We start from the raw sequence: 17,914 nt of genomic DNA, 5'->3' as shown, positions 1-17,914 counted from the left end.
CTCTCATTGTTTGGCTGCAGCGCATGCGCCGAAGAAGTATCTCCTTGTCCGCGAGCTTCAAAGGGAAAGGGGCCGGGCGGGTGGGAGGCGCGAGACCCCGGGGAGGGCAGGTTGGGGGAGGGCTCTCGCGCACCACCAGCCAACGGCGGGCAGGCCAACGTCCGCTGAGGCCACGCCCCAGTTCTTGTCAGCTCCTGAGGAGGTGGGAAAAGAGGGAAGGCGGGACTTGGGCGCAGCCAATCAGCTGTGGAAGAGCGAAAAGGCGGGAAAAAAGCGGAACCTCAAGAAAGCCAAGGTGGCGCCAGGGACCAGGACAGGAGAGTGGGCGGAAGGAAGAGCGGGCCTCCAGGTGACGCAGAGCGGGTCCTCAGAGTAGGGGTGGCGTTTTGCCAGGCAGCATCACCCCCAAGCCCTACCACCCCCATTTTCATATCTTTAAAGGAAAGATCTATTTCAAGAAGGCAGCTTAGCGTAGGGGACATAGCCTCCTAATTCTGAGGGGACATTATCCCCTGTTCCCCACACATCTGAGGTCCAGACCCCCAACTTAAGAAAATGTACTTTTATGAAGATGGAGCTGAAATCTAAGGGGAGGCCCTTATTCTGAGAAAATAACCCCAAATCACGAGGACAGCGTAAAATATACCGTAAATGCCTGGGTTCTCCATTACGGGTGCTGTCACCTCATAACCTGAAAGGGGTTCTCCTGGGTCAGACCATCCCCCAGGGTTCTGATCCTCATCCCAGCACTCCCCCAGTCCCTGGAAAACGTCACTGTGTCCTCTCACAGAGCAGCGTCCTTGAAACGGGCCCTCTGGCTCCTGTGTCAGGGACGTGCACCCATAGCCCAGCCCTGTTGCCAGCCCTTCTCCCTGGCTTGGGTCTCCTCACCCTGCACCCCCACCCCTGGGACCTTGGCAGCCCCCTCACCCCACAGCCTCCTCAGCCTGGATTCCTGACTCCAGGGGCCTCAGCAGCCCTCTCTCCCTGTACCTATACCTCCAGATTCTCAGGAGCCCCCTTACCCTGTGCCCCAATCCATGGGACCCTCACCCTGCACCCCCACCTCTGTGAACCCCAGCAGTCCCTTCACCTAATGCCCAAGCTCCTAAGAACCCTGGCAGACCTCTCACCCCTCACAATCCCATTCCTGGGACGCCACCCTCCCGTCACCCAGACCCATCACCCCTACTCCTGGGACCCTGGCAACCCCTCCACCCCATGATCCTGACTCTACCCTCCCACATGCAACTTGTTTTGCAGCAGCCGAGCTCCAGGGTGGTGGGCCTGAGGACTCCGGCCAGCGGCCAGCAGGCCGCGTCCAACATCCCTGCTCCCACTTCTCAGGGCCCCGGCAGCAGAGCAGCCACCATGCGCATCCCTGAAAGCCTCCAGGACCTGGCTAACAGGGAAGTTGTGCAGTTTCTGAAGAGGCCAAAGACGGTGGCACGGATCTTCGGAGGGGTGAGGCCCTTCCCAGGGCCCAACTACCCTATAAGTGACAGAAACAGGAGTTCTCACCTCTCAGACACAGTGCAGAGGGAGTGGGAGAGGAAGGGACCATGGGGAGACAAGCACAAGAGGGCTAGTAACCGAAGTCACCTTGTACTGGTCACCCAATTGCAGGTCCTGTGCTCTTCTGAGCACCTGTTAACTCTTGGAGGACAAAACAACCCTTCCAAGTAGGTGCTATGAGCCTCATTTTCCACGATAAGAAAATGGAGGATCAGAGAAACTTAAATAACTGTTTTAAGGCAGTGCTGTCCAATAAGGTAGCCACAAGCCAAATGTGGCTACTTCAACTTAAACTAATTAAAATATTTCATTCCTCAGTCACAGTGGCCACATTTGAAGCACCCACCAGCCACACGTGGCTGGTGGCTATCACACTGGACAGTGTCGATCTAGAACTTTCCATCATGGCAGAAAGTTCCACTGGGCAGTGTCGGTTAAGGGCACACAGTAAGAGGCAGGGCCGGGATTCACACTGGTTTCCCACCTCTCACAGAACTAGGAGAAAAGCAGGGCCTCTAGGAAGAAAGATTGGAAGGGAATAGGTAACATAGACCCAAGAGACCACGTCTTGGGTGGTCGGTCACTGTGTGCCCGGCACTGTGCCAAGCCAGGCATTCGTTTCATTATCACGTTCCCTAAGAGCCAAGACACTTGAGCTCAAATCCCCATTCAGCCCAGACTTCGCTGTGTGACCCTGGGCTTTACGCTGTTCTGCCTCCAGGGCTCTCCTTGGATGAGCTGGAAACTGCGGCCCAGGGAGAGGATGAGACTTGATCAGGGTCATGGGAGTAGAGGGGTGCCCTGGATGGAACCCAGGGTCCTAATCCAGAATATCTGCTCCCCTACCCCTTTTGGAACCTTTAGTCGGAGGAGGATCTCACAGACCTGGCTTAGAATCTTGGCCACATGCTTTCCACGTAGGGTGACATACTTCCCAGTTTCCTCGGCCAGTCCTGGTGTTATTATCAGTAGTACCACCTTCCATTCTAAGAAGTGCCCTATTTTGTTCACTAACTTCAGCTGGCCACCCTATTTCTATAGATGTCAAGCAAGTGACTTGATTTCTCTGACCTCTATACCCTCATATATAAGAAAAGGACCCTAATACCCTGCTTGTAGGAAGGTCTGTTGTGGAAACGAAGCCAGTTAATGCCCTTAAATTAATTAGCGTGGGCCCAGCAATCTCTCCTTAAATAGCGACTATTACTGGGACAAACCATTGCTTGTAAGGAGGAGAGAGATGAGTTTGGGGTGGGGTGGGGGCAGCCTAGAGCATGTGCCCCCGCTGTTGTTCTCACCCAGGGGAAGAGGGAAATTCCGAGCCCCAGGTCCCAGTTTCCGGTGCCTCGCTGGTATCAGTTCTGCTCCTCGCCACAACCCGATGACAGACGTCACTGCTCCTCTTGACCCCTGGGGAAACTGACACTCACAGAGCTGAGTGACTTGCTCAAGGGCATCACCTAGCTGGCGAGCAAGTCCAAAGGATCCAGGCACCTCCAAAGCTTTGGAAGGAAGGACGGATGGCGAGAGGGGTGTGGGGAAGGGGGGCGGATGGACCGCAGGCCACACCAGACGTTTTCGTCACGGATTTTGCCTGCCGCCTCCATCTTCCCGCCAGCCCGCCCTCTCCTTCCCCCCTGGCCTGGCTTCTCAGTAGGGAGCCTCTGGGCAGCTGGTGCTCTTGTCCGTCTCAGTCCCGCCTGCCAGCTGGTGCCTTAACTGATGAGTCTTTGCTCCCTCCCTGGGGACAGGCCAGGGAGGGTGTGGAAGGAGGTTGGACTTGGGCTTCAGAGGGGCCCCGCTGAGGCCCCTCCCTGTGTCTCCAGTGCCCTGGGCTTGCGCTGCAGCCCAAGGTTTTCAGGGTCAGTGGACAGACAGCCCATGGCCTGGAAGTCAGGAGGGCTGGATTCCAATCCTCCCTCCACGGCTGACTGACCTTGAGAGGAGGCGCCCCCAGTCTGGGCCAGGCTCCTACCCCCCCAGGCCCTCTCCACTCAGCACAGGGACATCCTGGGAAACTGAGGCTCCGAGCAGTGAGCAATTTGCCCAAGGCCACACAGCTGGCAGAGTCAGATGCGCCTGGCTCTTTCCATTCCACCATAATGGCTTCAATTTATCACCTGTGAAACAGAAATGAATTAGTAACATCTACCACGTGGGGCTGGTGTGAGGCTTCAGGGACATAGTGCAGGTAAAATGAATATGGGCTCAAAATCAATTGACAGGCTTTCCTGTCATCAACCTGGCTCTGCCTCTGACCAGCAGGCCAAGCCGCTCCCCTTCTCAACCTTTCACCTCCAAAATAGGCAATGGATGTGAATACCCTTGGTTATGCTAAAGTGCTGGACAGAAAGTGGGACTAGTTATTCTTGTTATTCAGAGAAGGCAATTAAGGCAAAGAAGAGAGGAGGATGGACAGACAGGGACTGCGGAGTTTAGGGTTAGATCCTTTGCCTCCCCCACCCCCACTCTGCAGGGCAGGGCCAGAGCAAAGGGCAGAAGTCATGCACTTTCGACACACATTTGCTGAGGTCCAGTCAGGTGCTGGCGATAGAAGGGTCCTACGTCGGCCCCATCCAGAAGTTCAAATTCCAGTGAATTCCCTTCCCCAGCCTGTGCCCCTGCTCTTGGCCCCCAACACAGTCACATCCAATCATTCACCAAGTCCAGTATTCGGTCCTAAATATCACTGGCTTCCCCAGAGCTCCGACCGCAGCTCAGGCCTCAGCGCTTCTGCCTGGGCCTTCCCACCACGCTCTCTGACCTGTTGGCCTCATGTCTTGCCCCATCTGATCCATCACACCTGTGGACATTGTCGCCAACTCCCAGGTCTGACCCTGGCCATCCACTGCTCAGATCCCTTCCATAAAATTAAATTCGAGTAAGAAATTTCATTTCCCGCAGCTCCTAAGTCCAGACCCCTGTGTGGTGTTCAAGGCTCAGAGGGCCTGGCACCTGTCCATTTTTCCAGCCTCATATCACACGGAATCCCTCAAATGAGATTTCTCTCCAACCCATGAAAGAGCCCCCATGCTGCAGCATTTGGCCTTTGCACACCAGGTTGCCCTGCCTGGGATGCCCCTTCTTCCTCATCCTTTAAGGTGAAGTTCAGATCTCACCTTATTCCCCCCTTAATCCAGCCCACAGCTTCAATTCCTGCTCAATCCTTGACTCTGTTCCTGACCCCAGGCCCTGTATCCTCCCTGGCCTCCCAACCTCCAGTCTCACACCCTCAGGTCCATCTCTACATGGCCCCAGAGCTGACTCCTTCCCCTCCCCTGCTCACAGCCCTGCTGTGGCTCCCTATTGCCCTCCAGACAATGAACCCATTCCTTAACCTCTCTTACCCTTACAGGTATCACTTCATCCAGAAAGCCTTCCGGGAGTCACTCACACTGTGCACCCCATATACACACCGGTTCCTTCCGTATCTGGCATGGACCTTGCCACACTGCATTTTGACTGGAACAAATCACTGGGGGCTTAAAATCTTCCCCAAGTGACACTGGTAGGAACCCCTGTCCTCAAGGCATCTGGTTCAGCTTGACGCAGTGTTGCAGGGGCTTAAAGCAGACTCGGAAGCCAGGCAGCTTCGGTTCAAATCTAAGTGCTGCCGCTGCCACTTACTAGCTGGCTGACTCTGGGCAATCACTCACCCTCTGCGTTCCTTGGTTCCATTATCTAAAACACTGATGCCGTTAGGAGTGCCCACATCCTAGGGTAAGGACTACGCGGCCTATTAGTGCTTGAGGAATGCGTCAGTGGCGTTTCACAAATGAGCACTGCAGGAGACAAGAGTAGACGCAGACAGTCGTCCTACAGTGTGCCGTTCGTAGCGTGCACAGAGAAGGGCTAGCATGTCAGTGAGGTTGTAGTTGCCTAAAAAACAGCACAAGAAAAGCCAAATGGTAGTGTTTGTTAGGTACTGAATGTTTGCTACATTTCTCTCTGTGTACTTTTTCAGGTCTTTGGAATATTTCACAAATTCATTTTAGAAAGCGAATAGGAACTAACGAGCTGGAGGGAGAAGGAAGAAGTTGCAGGCAGAGGGAAGAGCTTAGAGAGGGAGGCAGAGGGAATAACCACTTCAGCAAATACTTCCTGAGCTCCTCACGTGTCCTGGGCTAAGTATTGTATAATGGCACCTGGGTTTAGGGGCAGATACCCGCTGGTCTGGCAGAAGGGGAGCGTGGGAGAGGCAGGGATGAGTGAGCAAATAAAATTCCAAGGAAGAGAGCACAGACCACGCGGGACCTCAAAGGCCAGGCTGAGGGGCTGTGACTTTGTCCTGGGCAGGCCAGGGAGCCAGGAGTGGCAGGCTATGGGATGACACCTCTGGGCCATGTGGGGGATGGCCTGAGGGCAGAGACTGGAGGCAGGGAGGCCAGGGAGGAGGCCTGAACTAGGATGGAGAAGAGGGGTGATGGGCAACAGGAGGGTGTAGGGCAGGGCAGGGCAGGGCCTACTGTCCACAGATGGGGTCCTGGAGGATGGGCAAGCTTGGGGGATCCTGAGCTCCACTCTAGCGCCCGGGGTTCCCCCTCCCACACCCACAGGTCTTCTCCCTCATCGTCTTCTCCTCCCTGCTGACTGATGGCTACCAGAACAAGACGAACTCTTCGCAGCTCCGCTGTGTGCTCAACAGCAACAACCTGGCCTGCAGCTTCGCTGAGAAAGCTGGCTTCCTGGCCTTCCTCAGCTGCCTGGCCTTCCTCGCCCTGGATGCCCACGAGACCCACATCACCAGCACCCGCTTCAAGATGGCCTTCCAGCTCCTGGACTTCATCTTGGCTGGTGAGCCCCTGAACCGCCCACCCAGAGCTGCCCCTGCTGCAGCCCCAGCTCCTCAGAGCCCCCAGGACACCACCGTTGGCCCTCCAGCCACCCATCATCTTTGCGCTGCCTACACGTAACCCAACCCAACGCCCCATCCCTCCCTCCTGGCTGCTCTTCTGCGCCTGCTCTTTCCTCCCTCGGAATTATTTCTCATGCTTTAGACTCAGCATAAGGGTCACTCTTCTGACCCCCAGACTAATTCTAGAAGCCCACCTCCTGAGCAGCTTTTCTCCTGCATTCACGTCTCTTTTTCACAGAACATTACTTGAAAAGCCATCCAGTGTCAAGAGGTGGGGTTCAGAGCAAAGAGCCAGGCAGCCCTGGGCTCCAGATCTCAACTCCGTCACCCCCTCGCCCTGCAGGCTTGAGCAGGTCTCTTCCCCTCTCTGAGCTTCAGCAGAAACTGGGATGAAAACCCCACCTTGCAGGGTTTATCTGAGGATGAAATGAAAGGATGCCTGCAGTAATGTTGACTTCTGGGCACTTCCTAGTGTCAGGCACAGAGGCCAGGGCTCCACATGCCTCATCTCATTTATTCCTCAGAACAACCCGAGGAAGTAAGTCCTGTGCCCATTCCCATTTTACAGAGGGGGAATCTGAGGCTTGAGGAGGGTATGTCATTGGGCCCCCAGCTGCTAAGTGGCAGATCCAGGCTTCAAAGCAGAGTCTCATGTAACCACTGCCGAGCACCCTAGATAGAGTCTGGCACATAGTAAGCGCTAAATTAATGCGTATTCCTTTTTCTCAAGCCTGGGGCTCCTTCCTCTCAGTCTGCCTGCTCTTAACTCTTCCCCCTCCTCCTCTCCCCCATGGGGCCAGTCGCAGCATCTCAGGGATGGGAGGGCTCGTGAAGGTCACTGAGTCCCGGGAAGCCTAGAGAACTTTCTGTGAGCGTGGGAATACTCTATACCCACGCTCCCCAGTATGGGAGTCACCAGCCTCATGTGGCCACTGAGCTCTTGAAGCATGGCCAGTGTGACTGAGGGCTGCATATTTTTTTAAACTTCGATTTCAATTGACTAAAGTGTAAACGGCCTCGGGTGTGTGGCTGGTGGCCCCCCTAGTGGGCAGCTCTGCTTCCTTCCAGCAGAGGGCTGGGAGGGAGCAGCCACGCAGCCCCAGCCCCACCCTGCCCAGGCCTCAGCAGCCCTTCCTGAGCTAGCTCCCCTCCCCTCTTCCCTCCTGCCAGTCCTCTGGGCAGGCACCTGGTTCGTGGGTTTTTGCTTGCTGGCCAACCAGTGGCGGCATTCACCACCCAAAGAGTTCCTCCTGGGGAGCAGCAGTGCCAAGGCTGCCATCACCTTTGCCTTCTTCTCCATCATTGCCTGGGTGAGGACGGGCCCCCTCTGCAGGGCAGGGCTGGGAGGGCTAGAACATTCCAGCTCTGCCCTGGTAGTCTGGGGCGGGTTCCTCCCAGGGCCTCTGCCAGCCCGCTGTGTGACTTTGGACTAATCGGAAAGGAGTCACCGTTTCCTTTGAGCAGACATGACCCAGCATTAGACCCTGTGCTGGGCGCCCTTGTCCAGTGCGCAGCATGTACAGCTGTCCCTGCCTCTCCTTCCCGGGCCAGTCCCCAACCCAGCCCTCTCCACCCCTGCCAAGTCCAAGCCATCCTCCGCCACGCCCCTCTCTGCCCACAGGTATTCCAGGCCTGCCTGGCCCTGCGGGACCTCCAGCATGAATTTCCCATCCCATACAAGCACTCCCTGGATGAGGGCAGTGTGGTGCTGACCACCCTCTCCCCACCCTCTGCCACCAGTCCTGTCAAGATGCCCACCACTGGCCCCAACAGCCTAAGTTCCGCCAGCTCTGCCCTGTCCACCTATCTGACCCCAAAGGCCCCCATCCTCGCTATGATGTCCGACAACTAAACACCCTCATCCACATCAGTAAAGAACCATCCTCCCTCCAGAAGGACTTTTGAAAACAGCCCCCTGTCTTGCTCATTTAGTCTGTTCCTCTTTAGTCCCTGAGTGATCAGGGGTGGGGGGAAATCCTACAAGGTCACCTCAGGGGTGTTGCAGTGGGTCACATTTCTGTACCACCCCCTGGACTCTCCACCTGGGGGTCAGGGACAGCGGCAGGTTCCAGGTGGAGACAGGAAGGGAACATTTCTTTCAGGCTGTTACACACCAAGCTCCTTAATCCTCACACTAGCCCTGGGAGGGAGGCTCGAGGTGTCCCAGTACACAGTTGAGGAAGTTCAAGTGCAGAGAGAAAAATGATACTGCCTCTGGAGAGAGCACCAAGAAGAAACTGGGGCCCACACTGGCACCAGCCGTCGCTGACATCCCAGCCCAGGCCTTTCCCTCACCCCGGTGACAAGGGGCCCAGCTTAAAACCAAGCTGTGTGAGGGGTCACTGAAGGAACCGGAGATAGCAAGTGTGTGAATGAGATCAGGGGAGATTCTTGTCTTCGAATATTTGAAAGACCCTCTTGGGAAAGAGGAAGGGATTTAATTCTAGAATCTGGAAGGTAATCGGGTACTCATGAAACAGTACAGAACACTCCTGCCCGTCAGAGCAGAGCGGTTAGCCCCAGTGGGTGGAGTCCCCATTAAGGGAGTGGTGGGAACGGGCCATGTCCAGGAGCGGCATCCTTCAGTCAGCACCTACCATTCAGCACCAAGGGCCTGGGGTATCTAGAGCAGTGCTGTCCAACTGAAATATAACTCGAGTCCAGCGGGGCAGAATGTTAAATTGCCTGGTAGCCACATTAAGAAAAGTAGAATGAAACAAGTGAAATTCTCAAGTATTTTATTTAACCCATCATATCCAAACTGTTATCATGTCTCAACATATCATCAGTATAAAAGTTATTGAGGTATCTTACATTCTTTCATACTAAGTTTTTGGAATCCATTGTGTATTTCACACCAATAGCACATCTCAGTCTGGACTCGCCACATTTCAAGCACTAACCAGTCATATGTTGCTAATGGCTACCGGATTGGACAGTACAGCTCTAGAACCTTCTGGTTTTTCCAGAACAATCAGATATCCATTTCTTTTTATGTGGAATTAGCTGGCAACAAATACCAAAAAAATATTTTCATGTTATGCAGGCCAAACAAAACACACCCACACAAGGACTCTGGCCTGCAGTGCTCTCATTTATAGACTGGACAAAGGGATAGCAGTTGTGGGAGGTCAAATGTGGGTTCTATGGTCGTTTTGAGGCTTCCTGAGTGGCAGGCCCTGCACTCAGTTCTGGAGGCACAAAAGGAATGGTCCCTGTGGGCAGCTGGAGGGAACAGCAGCAATGCAGTGGAGTGGGCAGCGTTCTGACATGGGAAACGGGAGCTGTGTTGGCTGGAAGACTAAAGATTTGGGCCAGATTTAGATTGATGGTTTTCAGAATGCATTCAAAGAGGTGCCACCTCCCAGCCCCAAATCAACCCAAGAAGCCCCATTGCTGGAATTTTCCGTATTAGGCTTCTGGGCAATAATTCCTCTAAACAGAAGGTCCCTTGGCTTAAAAGAAACAAGTAAAAAACAGTGGAAAAACTATACAGCGGTGGCTGAATACACAGGCTCTGGCATCAGGAAGCCCAGGGACAAACCCCCCCATCTGCCACTTGCCCTCTAACCTCGGGTGCTTCCTCTGCAAGGTGCTCGCCCACTTCGGGGGATGCTGAGGGCCCAATGGGCTCATCCATGTCATGCACACTGTCTGGCATGTATGCCTGGGAAGTGCCAGTTACTGGCCTCCCGAAGCTCCCAGAGCCATCCCACAGGAGAACTGCAGCAGTTAAGAAGGTCTTAGCAGACATCTAGGGAGTCTGACTAAATCGGGGAACAAAACTCCAAAAGCTTACAAGAGCCACACAGGTAACACCAGGAAAGGAATTAGGCCAGGTGTGAAGCCAGTCTGGAGGGAGATATGGAAAATATTTAACTCCACAAAACAAAAACAAAAAATGACATTTGTAGGCCTGATAATAAGTGGTAACAACCCCTCAGTCAAGTCCTGGGGACTGTGGTAGAAAGCTCACATCCCATCCATTCAGCTCTAGCCATCTGTTGCCACCCAGAAACTGGGACCCGGCACTGTCAGATTGACAGATTTTTTTCAAGGGAAGCCAAAAACCCAGATTTTTAGTGTGAAAATCTGGTTTTTAAAGGCTGACAACCGATTTTTTTTCCTTCTTTTTTTAAGGAGACAGAGTGGCTCAACAAAATGCCAAAAGAGGGTGGGACGGAGGCTGTCCATTGGCCACCTCCAAAACACATGCTTTTGAAGGTTCTCTGCAACCCTGAGGTTCAGGAGAACTGTCAGGAAAGTTCTGTGCCAAAATAAGAATCTTAGAGATTTCCTTTCCTCCAAAACCCAGAGTTACTGCGTGGAATCAAGGTGCAGCCCGGAGTGTTGAGAAACCCGGTATTTATCTTCCTGCTCCTCCTAGGCCTCAGACCCCTATGGATGGCCGGCAGGGTAAAGCAGAAGCAGAGAGAGGGGCTGGGGGACCCCACAAACACCAGAAAGAGAGGGCAAGGAGTAGCGGAAGAGAGGCATCATTTTCCTCGGTTTATTTCAAGAGAACAAAGAATCAACCATCAATTCTGTACAAAAACACGGCAGTTGAGCCACAGTGACCCTCAGGCCAGCCCCCTTCCCACGCCTGGCTCCTCGCCCTGCTGAACTGCCAAAAAATGAGGACAAGACCAAAAAACCCAAAGTCTAGATAAACATTATTATGAAAAATAAGGGGAGAGCTTCCCTCCCCTCCTCTTTATCCCCACCCCAGAAGTTTAAGGGGGGAGGCTGGGAGAAGGGCAGCAGGCCGGTGTCAGCAGATTTAGTGTTTGGCAACCAGCGGGGCTGGGGGGGTGGGATCTGGAAGGGAGTCGAGGGGCCTGGGGGAGGGAAAAGATCTCAACCCTGTCCCACCCACCTCCCCCACCCCCACTCAAAAACAGTTTATAAAAATCGGGACCGAGAGTAGAAGAGAAAGGAGTCATCAGAATCAAAAACTAAATAGTGGAAATATTTTTTTTTCTTCTCTAAAAGGCAAAAAACTACAAACAGCCCAGGTCCTGAGTTCCCCAAGACTCCCACCGCCCCCTGAAGCCAGGCAGGAGGGGACTGGGGAGCAGGGAGAGGCTGGTTCTTTAAAAAGTCACCCCTGGGCGGGAAGGCTCTTTCTTCATCTTGCAGGAAGGCTCTTGTCTTTCCTCGCCTCCCTCTGCGTCTCGCGGCTGCCGCCAAGGAGAAGGGGTGGCAAGGGCCCGGGCTATGCCGGCAAGCTCAGCTTCTTCCCCTTTAGGACTGCAAGGAGAGAAAGGGTTTGGGCATGACGACCCCATCCATGCGGAGGGGATGCTGGGCTGGGCAGAGATACAAGGAGGGTCGGCCCCGGGACCCCAGGCTATAAACTGGGGGAATCAGTCTGGATTACTGAGGGGTGGGGCTGGGGGGCCCTAGTCTCATCCTAGGGGCTGAGTAATGGTGGCAGGAGGAGGCCCCATTCCCTCCAGTGCTGGCGGCTCCTCTCCCAGCCTGGAACGGTGGGCCTAGAGGCCTTGGATCTCGGAGGGAGCTGGAGTCGGGGGGTCTGGCAGAGGTGGCTAGCCCAGACCACACCTCCCGCCCTCCCAGCCTGAACCCTGAAGGCCACAGGCTGCCCCCAGCCCTCCACCATATTCTCCCCTCTTTCCTTCACACTGACTCCTATTCTCTCAGGTCTCTGCTGCACTCATCATCTCAGAGGCCCTGCCAACCCCCATGGCTACCACATCCCTGGTTTCTTTCTTTCAAAGCCCTTCTCACTCTTTGCAACCATCTCTTTACTTTTCATTCACACATACCCCCATCCCAACAGGATACAAAGGGAGGGGGGACCTCCATGTTTTTTCCTACCACAGAGTCCCTGAAGCCTTCCCTGGGCCAGGGACACAGAACACGCTCAATACATTTGTTGGCTGCATGAATGAATGAGTGAATGAATTTTGGTGGGGCTGAATCCCTAAGGGTGAGGACAGGAGCTGGGTGAGGAGCAGGACCCCTTCCAGGCAGCCCTCCATGCTGGCTACCTTTGGTGATGTAGAGGTAGAAGAAATCGCAGTAGAGGACCGTCTGGACCAGGCCTGCCACGATGGCGATGAGGTCAAAGAAGCCCTCAAAGTGGTAGCGCCAAATCCAGTTGAAGAGATAGAGTGTGCGGTAGACGCCCAGTGCAAACAAGTAGTGGCTGGTGATGGTCTCTGCCTCGCCCGTCTTGCTCACCATGAACAGCTGTGGCAGGATGGCGACTGACTCCAGGTAGATGGAGAAGGTCCAGAGGATCTGCGGGGAGGATGGGCAGGAGGGAGACAGGGCAGAAGCCAGGAGGATGCAGCGCGGCGACGCCTGCAGGGTACTCCCTATGTGCCAGATGCCACGCCACCGGTCTCATCCATGCTCCCTTGCTTAATCCTCACAACGACCCCATGATGGGGATTAGCATCCCCATCCTACAGATGAGGAAACTGGGGCCTGGAGAGGGTAAGAGACTTGCCCAAGGCTGGTCAGTGGCAGAGCTGGAACTTGAACGAGGGGCTAGGACCCAGTGCTCATGAGTACTTGGCAATGAAGCTGCTCCAAAAGCAGACCAGGTGGGATTCTGGGCTCGGAGACTTCCTCTCCATGAGACCTTGCACATGAGACCCAGGTCCTCTAAGCTTCTGCCTTCTTATTTCTACAACGGGGATGATTTTCCTGCCCTTGTAGGGACTACACTCAAGGTGTAATCCTCAGAGCCATAAATCAGACTTTGTCACTCCCTGGCTTAAAATCCTCCAGTTGCTACCTCTTATTGCAACCAGGATAAACTCCAAATTCCTAACCTCAGCCTTCAAGACCCTCCTCAATCCAGCCTCATCTACCCTCTCCTCTCCAGGCTGCAGCCACCCAGGCCTTCCATCTGGTCCTCCCACACGCCATGTCCTTCCCATCCCAGGACGTTTGCACTTGCTGTTCCCTCAGCTCTTCCCCCAAACTGTCCCATTCTGCATCTTGTAATTCCTTCCAGCCTCAGCTCATCAGTTACCCCTGAGAAAGGCCTTCCCTTCCCATCCTCTCCCCAGGACTGCCACATCATCTCCTCTTATCGCCTTCCTGGAAGCTCTCACCAGAACAAGGACTCTATGAGGACCAGGATCTTGTGTCTTGCTCACCCCGAGGCCCAGCACCTGGCACAGTGTCTGGCACATGGTGATGCCTGAATGCATGAATGACTGAATGGGAGAGAGCTCTCCATGTGCCTGTCATGGGCCACCATTCAGGAGCAGTGACAATCATCACTCCCAGGCAGGACAGGGCATCAGACAGAGGGAAGAAGGGATGGCAGACATCTGTCAGCCCCTTCTCAGTTTTCAGCAACCTGAAAATCCCACCTGGAGTGACCTGTGATCTATAGACCCGCAGAAACCTCCCCTCAGAGAACAAGGCCAAGTGGCAGGTGTGGCTCCTTGGCAGTTGCTTTGGTTTGTGGGAGGGAAGCACTGCACATCAGGATGGATTCACAAGTCATGCTTATAGGTTCTTAACCACACACCTCCAGGAACTAACTGGCTCATGCCTTAACCCTGTGAAGGAAGCCCTAATGTTATCCCCATTATACAGAGGAGAAGACTGAGGCCCACGGTCACAAAACCTCAAGGGTGGCCTGCCCAGGCGGCTGGACTCCAGGGCTTACTCCCATAATCACTCAGAATCCTCCGGCAAGGCTCTTAGCAAGTCAAGTTAATTACGGCTCTCAGGAAATGCACCTCCTAAATTGTAGCACTCCCAACCGTTACCCCTAGGATCACCCTTGGGGAATAAATCATGACATAAGAAGAGATGGAAGACCACATCTTCATCACATTTATTTTATCTATTCATGCCATCTGAATTTTTAAAGAATAGTTTCCTTCTATGATTAACAAATACTTTGTTTACCATGCACCAATTAATAGCACGGGCTGCAAAAGCAGGCAGACCTGGGCTCAGCTCTGTGAGCTCTCCCAGATGAGCCTCACACTCTAGTCCTCCAAGAAATGGGGATGAGGATGTATGCCCCCCAGGGTGGCCAAGGGATCAGACAAGATGATGATGTATCTGGAATGACCAGCGTGGAGCCAGACACCCAACCAGTGCCAATACTTTGCACAAATGACCTTCCACTCTGCATGGAGGGAACTGCAAAAGCTGGAGTCAAGAGATCTGAGTTCTGGTCCAGCCTCCTCCACCCAGAGCAAGCCCCAGTGACTTCCCTCAGCCCCTGACAACCCATCTGCAAAATGGGCCTGGCTTGGGTGAGTGCTTGGGCAAGGTGGTAACAGTGATATGTTTGAAAAATCCAGGGTTGAAAAATCCTGCAGCCAAGCTTGGGGTTTCCCGCCACGGCTCGGTGCATCCTCACTCTGACATTTCTAGGACCTATGGGCTTAGGCACCTTCTGTCAGATTTATCTGGTCTGCACGGTGCTTTTAGAAATACATTTTGAGTCTGTAGCCCAAATTGTAGGCCAAAACTGAGTTCAGGAAAACTCCTGAAATGTGGCTTCTGTTGAAATCATCTGCATGCTTGGCCACCCAGAATCAGCTTCCTAGAAAGGTCAGAATGGGTCTGGGAGAGGAAAGGCTGTTCTCAAATTATGATTCCTGCCAGGTCCCAGGAGATATGAGACCACAGACTGAGCACAGGCCCTCTCAAAATGCTTCCACAGAATTTCTACAGGTGCCACCAAAATGCCATGGAATAGAAACCATGACAGTAACATAGGGAGTGAAAGTGTCAGCCTGGCACTAACCACTTCAGTCATTGCACAGATGTTGACACAGCACTTTCTACCTAGTGACAGACACTGTGCCTTACCAATATTAACCCTTCATTAGAACCCTATGAAGTAGGAATGGATCATCCCCACCCTACAGATGAAGAAACTGAGGCGCAGAGAAACTATGTGCTTGTCTGAAGTCCCACAGCTGCTGAGTGATAGAGGCGGGCTTCAAATCCCCACTTTCCGGTTCTAGATTCTACACATTAGACCTCTAGGCCATGCTGCAAAATCTCCATAAATCCTCACCATGACCTGATCTTGAGTTTACAAATAGGGAAACTGAGTCACAGAGAGGTCAAGTCACATGTCCACGGTCACGTTAACAGAAAGTAACAGATCTGGAATTCAAATCCAGGTAGCCTGGCTCAACAGCCCCTGTTCCCAATTCCTGAGCTATTCACTAGGCCAGTGGATGACCTTGAACAAGTCTAAGACTCCCTAAGCCTGTTTCCTCACCTGTAAAATGGGGCTGCTATGAACAGTAATGAGTTCATGTATGAGAAACGCCTAGAGTAGCGTCCGAAACGCATGAGTGCTGCTGTTGCATTACTACCATCTGACTCCTGAGCCATGTGCTGAATTCGTATGTCCTAGAATAAGGAAGTTTAAGCAAACCCTGCAGAAGGAAGCCTTTGCGCCTCTGCCACAGCCCATCTGACCACACAGGGACTCTGCCAGGTCACCTACCTCCAGAGGGGTAAAGTCATGGTTGACCAGGAATGCCAGGATGGCCGTGGGAACAACGAGGAACTCCACCCGGAATGTGTCGTGGTTCCCGTCATAAGTGGCTTTGAATTTGCTGTAAATCATCCAGACTGTGGTGAAGGAGCAAGCAATGTAGACTACCTGTTGAAGGGGATGAGGACGAGGGCACTTCAGCTCACGGTACAGCACCTGAGCCCCCAGTAGGTTTGAACCCGGGAGTCTGGAACCCCAGCACCACCCCAACCTAGGCCCCCGGCCCCCTCCACTCCCCAGACCCAGGGGTCCAGGCCCCCAGTCTCTCCCTACACAAACCCAGGAGTTTGCAACCCCAGCCCCTCTTCCCACAGACCTAGAAGTTCCAGCCCATCACCTCCTTCGTCAGACTCAGGAGTCTAGCACCCTTTCTCCCTCATCCCACAGATCCTCACCCGCCTACCCACTAAGCAGGGACCAGCAAGCGGGGCAGAGCCTTTACCTTCATGCATGTGTTATAGAGTGAGATGTAGTTGGTGAAGAGGTCCAGGTAGCGGGCAGTGAACACCACGGCAAATAGAACCTGGCTCTTCCCCGAAATCCCTGCGGTGTAGAGAGAAGGGGGTTGGGGGAGGCTCGGGGTGGGCAGCATGGGGAATAAACCGAGACCCAGCATCTAGGACAAGCTTGGAGGCAGCTCTAGATTGCAGCTGTCCCTTGGAGGCCTCCCCAGCCCGCTAGCCTGAGCCCTTTCCCACGGCCCACAGCCAGGGGGCAGCCCTGCCGGAAGCTACTCCAGCCCGAGGCTCTGTCCCAGGCTAGGCCTCAGGGACAGCCCCTGGCCCCCTCGGGATCCTCCCACAGTCCAGACCCAAGGTGAGGCCTCGGGAGGACCCCATTTGACCTCAGCCCTAGGAACCAGTCACCTCCCTCCCACTCCGTCCCTGGCCGCCACGGTCCACGTCACCAACGCCCAGCCACCTCCCTGCCTGCCACGGCTCCCTGTTCCCAACCCCGGAACCCTGGGGCCGCCCAGATAAGGGACAGGGGAGGCTGAACTGGGTGCCTGGAGCCACCCCCACCAAGCTGTATGCACCCCCCAGTCTAGGGAAGGGAGCTGACCCTTCGGTGACCCCGGATCTGAAAGGAGGAGCCCCAACAAGCAATAGGGGGAGGGACCCGTTCCTCCAGCACCTCCAAATCCTACTCCCGGCCCTGGGATGCCTCCCCCACCCCGCACTCAACCCCCTTCTCCCGCCCCAGTGGGCGTCTCACCGGCACAAGAGCGGGACTTCCAGATTTTAAGCAGTAGCAAAATGATGGCTAGGAGGTGGGAGAGGTCGCCCAGGAATCGGAAGAGGTTCATGGTGGGGGTTCTGGCAAGGCTGGGCTCGGGGAGGCAGGCTGGCGGGAGACTGTCCCCCGCGGCTGCTGTTCTAGCCGGGCGGCTGGGCTGGGGGACGGGAGAGGGGCCCTCGGTGGGCTCCGCTCCGGGGAAGGGGCTTTGGGAGGGGGAGCCGAGGCGGGAGCTGGTGGTGGCCGAGGAAGAGCTGGGAAGAGGGAGGAGGGCGGGAGGAGGAGGAGTCCAGGCGGGAGGCTCCGCCCCCGAGGGCGGAGTCCCGTCTCTCGGGCGCCCCCTACCCGGATCCTCCTGGCTTGCAGAGTGGGCACTGAAAGCACCCGCAAGGCCGCCTCCTGGGAACCTGAGGGTCGCTGGGAAACTCCCAGATCTGTCACCTGCTCCTCCAGGCAGCCTGCGCCTCTCTTAAGGGTCGCAGTCCACCCGCCCAGCCCCTGCCCTTAACAGGGACTCAGGAGGCTGGTCTCTGAGCTCCAAAAATCCTAGACAGGGACCCAGAGGCTGAGCTGCCAGCTTCTGTCCCCTTTTCAGGGGCGTCCAGCTTCAATCCACCCAATAGATAAAAAAAGCAACCTCCAGCCCCTCCCTCAGACTCAGGAACCTGGGTCCCCAGCACCTTCCTACTCAAGGAATCTAGGAATCCAGGACCCCTTCCTTATGACTTAGGGTCCCACCTCAACCATCTGTGTCTCAAGCATCTGAGCCCAGAAATCTAGATGCA

At 54.7% G+C, this 17,914-nt stretch overlaps 2 protein-coding genes across 4 annotated transcripts; one reads left to right on the top strand and one right to left on the bottom strand.

Annotated features, from left to right (window-relative positions):
* Window positions 1-130: 130 nt before the first annotated feature.
* SYNGR4 (synaptogyrin 4) lies at window positions 131-8,287 on the top strand. 3 transcript variants are annotated; one of them, XM_073225827.1, is made up of 5 exons: window positions 131-349; window positions 1,264-1,464; window positions 6,072-6,309; window positions 7,541-7,680; window positions 7,992-8,287. In XM_073225827.1, exons 2-5 carry the CDS (start codon window positions 1,372-1,374, stop codon window positions 8,220-8,222), a joined length of 702 nt encoding a protein of 233 aa, XP_073081928.1. In that variant the 5' UTR covers window positions 131-349; window positions 1,264-1,371; the 3' UTR covers window positions 8,223-8,287. The 3 variants fall into 3 exon arrangements, with proteins under 3 accessions (XP_073081928.1, XP_017500315.1, XP_073081927.1); XM_017644826.3 differs by having other exon boundaries at window positions 215-349; window positions 1,267-1,464; XM_073225826.1 differs by having other exon boundaries at window positions 216-349; window positions 1,348-1,464.
* A 2,579-nt stretch (window positions 8,288-10,866) lies between these two features.
* Window positions 10,867-17,400, bottom strand: KDELR1 (KDEL endoplasmic reticulum protein retention receptor 1). The gene is made up of 5 exons (XM_017644827.3): window positions 17,109-17,400; window positions 16,336-16,436; window positions 15,843-16,001; window positions 12,385-12,637; window positions 10,867-11,620 (listed from the first exon to the last, which is right to left on the bottom strand). The coding sequence occupies exons 1-5, from the start codon at window positions 17,197-17,199 to the stop codon at window positions 11,586-11,588; spliced, it is 639 nt and encodes a 212-aa protein (XP_017500316.1). The 5' UTR covers window positions 17,200-17,400; the 3' UTR covers window positions 10,867-11,585.
* Between the last annotated feature and the right edge of the window lie 514 nt (window positions 17,401-17,914).

This window comes from Manis javanica, chromosome 17 (genome assembly GCF_040802235.1).
Source record: "Manis javanica isolate MJ-LG chromosome 17, MJ_LKY, whole genome shotgun sequence".
Classification (NCBI taxonomy): domain Eukaryota; kingdom Metazoa; phylum Chordata; class Mammalia; order Pholidota; family Manidae; genus Manis; species Manis javanica.
Note: the sequence above shows the minus strand (reverse complement) of the source record. Positions and strands in the feature narration are given on the sequence as shown.

Coding starts and splice junctions, on each gene's coding strand:
- SYNGR4 (XM_073225827.1), top strand. CDS start 1,372: ATGCGCATCCCTGAAAGCCTCCAGGACCTGGCTAACAGGGAAGTTGTG. Junction 1,465..6,071: donor TGGCACGGATCTTCGGAGGG/GTGAGGCCCTTC, acceptor CCACACCCACAG/GTCTTCTCCCTCATCGTCTT. Junction 7,681..7,991: donor TCTTCTCCATCATTGCCTGG/GTGAGGACGGGC, acceptor CTCTGCCCACAG/GTATTCCAGGCCTGCCTGGC.
- KDELR1 (XM_017644827.3), bottom strand. CDS start 17,199: ATGAACCTCTTCCGATTCCTGGGCGACCTCTCCCACCTCCTAGCCATC. Junction 16,002..16,335: donor TCTATAACACATGCATGAAG/GTAAAGGCTCTG, acceptor CCCCTTCAACAG/GTAGTCTACATTGCTTGCTC. Junction 11,621..12,384: donor CTACCTCTACATCACCAAAG/GTAGCCAGCATG, acceptor CTCTCCTTGCAG/TCCTAAAGGGGAAGAAGCTG.